This window comes from Montipora capricornis, chromosome 7 (genome assembly GCF_036669925.1).
Source record: "Montipora capricornis isolate CH-2021 chromosome 7, ASM3666992v2, whole genome shotgun sequence".
NCBI lineage: Eukaryota > Metazoa > Cnidaria > Anthozoa > Scleractinia > Acroporidae > Montipora > Montipora capricornis.
The window spans coordinates 23,900,973-23,903,560 of NC_090889.1; the positions used below are offsets into that span (position 1 = coordinate 23,900,973).

The 2,588-nt window shown below is 44.6% G+C and overlaps 1 protein-coding gene across 1 annotated transcript in view; it reads left to right on the plus strand.

The window, feature by feature from the left end:
* Positions 1-2,051: 2,051 nt before the first annotated feature.
* Positions 2,052-2,588, plus strand: part of LOC138056524 (uncharacterized) — a 3,935-nt gene continuing 3,398 nt past the window's right edge. Inside the window, exon 1 of the mRNA XM_068902338.1 lies at positions 2,052-2,222. Within this exon, the coding sequence (XP_068758439.1) occupies positions 2,088-2,222 (135 nt within the window). The 5' untranslated portion in view covers positions 2,052-2,087. The remainder of the gene's footprint in view (positions 2,223-2,588) is intronic.

Consider the following 2,588-nt stretch of genomic DNA (forward strand, 5'->3'; position numbering starts at 1 on the left):
GATGAAAAAAGATGCTTAAGTACGGTTAGGGATGCTTAGGGACGGCTAGGGATGATTAAGGATGCTTAATTACGGCTAGGGGTGAAGAAGGATGCTTAAGTACGCTTAGGGATGCTTAAGTACGGCTAGGGATGATTAAGGATGCTTAAGTAAGCTTACGGATGCTTAAGTACGGTTAGGAATGAAGAAGGATGCTTAAGTACGCTTACGGATGCTTAAGTACGGCTAGGGATGATAAAGGATGCTTAAGTGCGATTAGGGATAAAGAAGGATGCTTAAGTACGCTTACGGATGCTTAAGTACGGCTAGGGATGATAAAGGATGCTTAAGTACGGTTAGGGATGCTTAGGTACGGCTAGGGATGATTAAGGATGCTCAAGTACGGCTAGGGATGAAGAAGGATGCTTAAGTACGCTTAGGGATGCTTAAGTACGGCTAGGGATGCTTAAGTACGGCTAGGGATGATAAAGGATGCTTAAGTACGGTTAGGGATGAAGAACGATGCCTAACTACGCTTAGGGATGCTTAAGTACTGCTAGGGATGATTAAGGATGCTTAAGTACGGTTAGGGATGCTTAAGTACGGCTAGGGATGATAAAGGATGCTTACGTACGGGTAGGGATGAAGAAGGATGCTTAAGTACGCTTACGGATGCTTAAGTACGGCTAGGGATGATAAAGGATGCTTAAGTACGGTTAGGGATGCTTAAGTACGGCTAGGGATGATAAAGGATGCTTAAGTACGGTTAGGGATGCTTAAGTACGCTTACGGATGCTCAAGTACGGCTAGGGATGAAGAAGGATGCTGAAGTACGGTTAGGGATTCTTAGGGACGGCTAGGGATGATTAAGGATGCTTAATTACGGCTAGGGGTGAAGAAGGATGCTTAAGTACGCTTAGGGATGCTTAAGTACGGCTAGGGATGATAAAGGATGCTTAAGTACGGTTAGGGATGCTTAGATACGGCTAAGGATGAATAAGGATGCTTAAGGATGATTAAGGATGCTTAAGTACGGTTAGGGATGCTTAAGTACGGCTAGGGATGATAAAGGATGCTTAAGTACGGTTAGGGATGAAGAACGATGCCTAACTACGCTTAGGGATGCTTAAGTACTGCTAGGGATGATTAAGGATGCCTAAGTACGGTTAGGGATGCTTAAGTACGGCTAGGGATGATAAAGGATGCTTAAGTACGGTTAGGGATGCTTAGGTACGGCTAGGGATGATAAAGGATGCTTAAGTACGGTTAGGGATGCTTAAGTACGGCTAGGGATGATAAAGGATGCTTAAGTACGGTTAGGGATGCTTAAGTACGCTTACGGATGCTCAAGTACGGCTAGGGATGAAGAAGGATGCTGAAGTACGGTTAGGGATGCTTAGGGACGGCTAGGGATGATAAAGGATGCTTAAGTACGGTTAGGGATGCTTAAGTACGCTTACGGATGCTCAAGTACGGCTAGGGATGAAGAAGGATGCTGAAGTACGGTTAGGGATGCTTAGGGACGGCTAGGGATGATTAAGGATGCTTAATTACGGCTAGGGGTGAAGAAGGATGCTTAAGTACGCTTAGGGATGCTTAAGTACGGCTAGGGATGATAAAGGATGCTTAAGTACGGTTAGGGATGCTTAAGTACGGCTAGGGATGATAAAGGATGCTTACGTACGGGTAGGGATGAAGAAGGATGCTTAAGTACGCTTACGGATGCTTAAGTACGGCTAGGGATGATAAAGGATGCTTAAGTACGGTTAGGGATGCCTAGGTACGGCTAGGGATGATTAAGGATGCTCAAGTACGGCTAGGGATGAAGAGGTATGCTTAAGTACGCTTAAGGATGCTTAAGTACGGCTAGGGATGCTTAGGTACGGCTAGGGATGATTAAACATAGTTAAGTACGCCGCCTGGGACCACTATATGAGTGACTACACCGGACCATTATATGAGTGCTTACACCAAGTAGTTACCCTTTAAAGAGTATCTAACCCTAACCCTAACAGGCCCCCCTTCCCTCCCCCACCCCACCCTAGGGCGAAATCAATGCTACGTTCTTAGCACCGCACTGTATTGTGGGAAAGTATGTTGGCTTCAAAATGGCAGCTCGCTTAGTTCAGAGAGTCGCTTGTTTGTGTAGACGAAATGCTGCTGAAAAGGCGGGTTTTAATCGTAAAATGAGTATTTTTACGAGGTACAGGGAACCACCCAATGGTTTTCTGTTCAATGAGAAGGTAAGCTTGGTTTTTGGGGGGAATGATTGTAGATCATTCTTGAGGACACGAATAAGCTAGTTCTTTTTAATTGATAAAATTACAGTATGGGGCCCAGTTCTCGGCCACAAAAAACGTAAAGTTGTATTTCTTACCTTGGAATTGCCGTAAGGACTTGAAGTTTCACACACAACTAGCTTCAGCATTGAGTTTATACATTTAAAGTTATCGACTGCTCAACGCTGTTTTCTTCCGAGTAATATAATAACGGAAATCGAGGCTTCTTTTGTGAGCATCACGGGAAACCGTAAGGAATGGATAAAGCTAGTTAATGGAGTTCGAGTTCGCTCGAAATAAGCAAGCAAGCAATTCTTTAACAACAGCTCC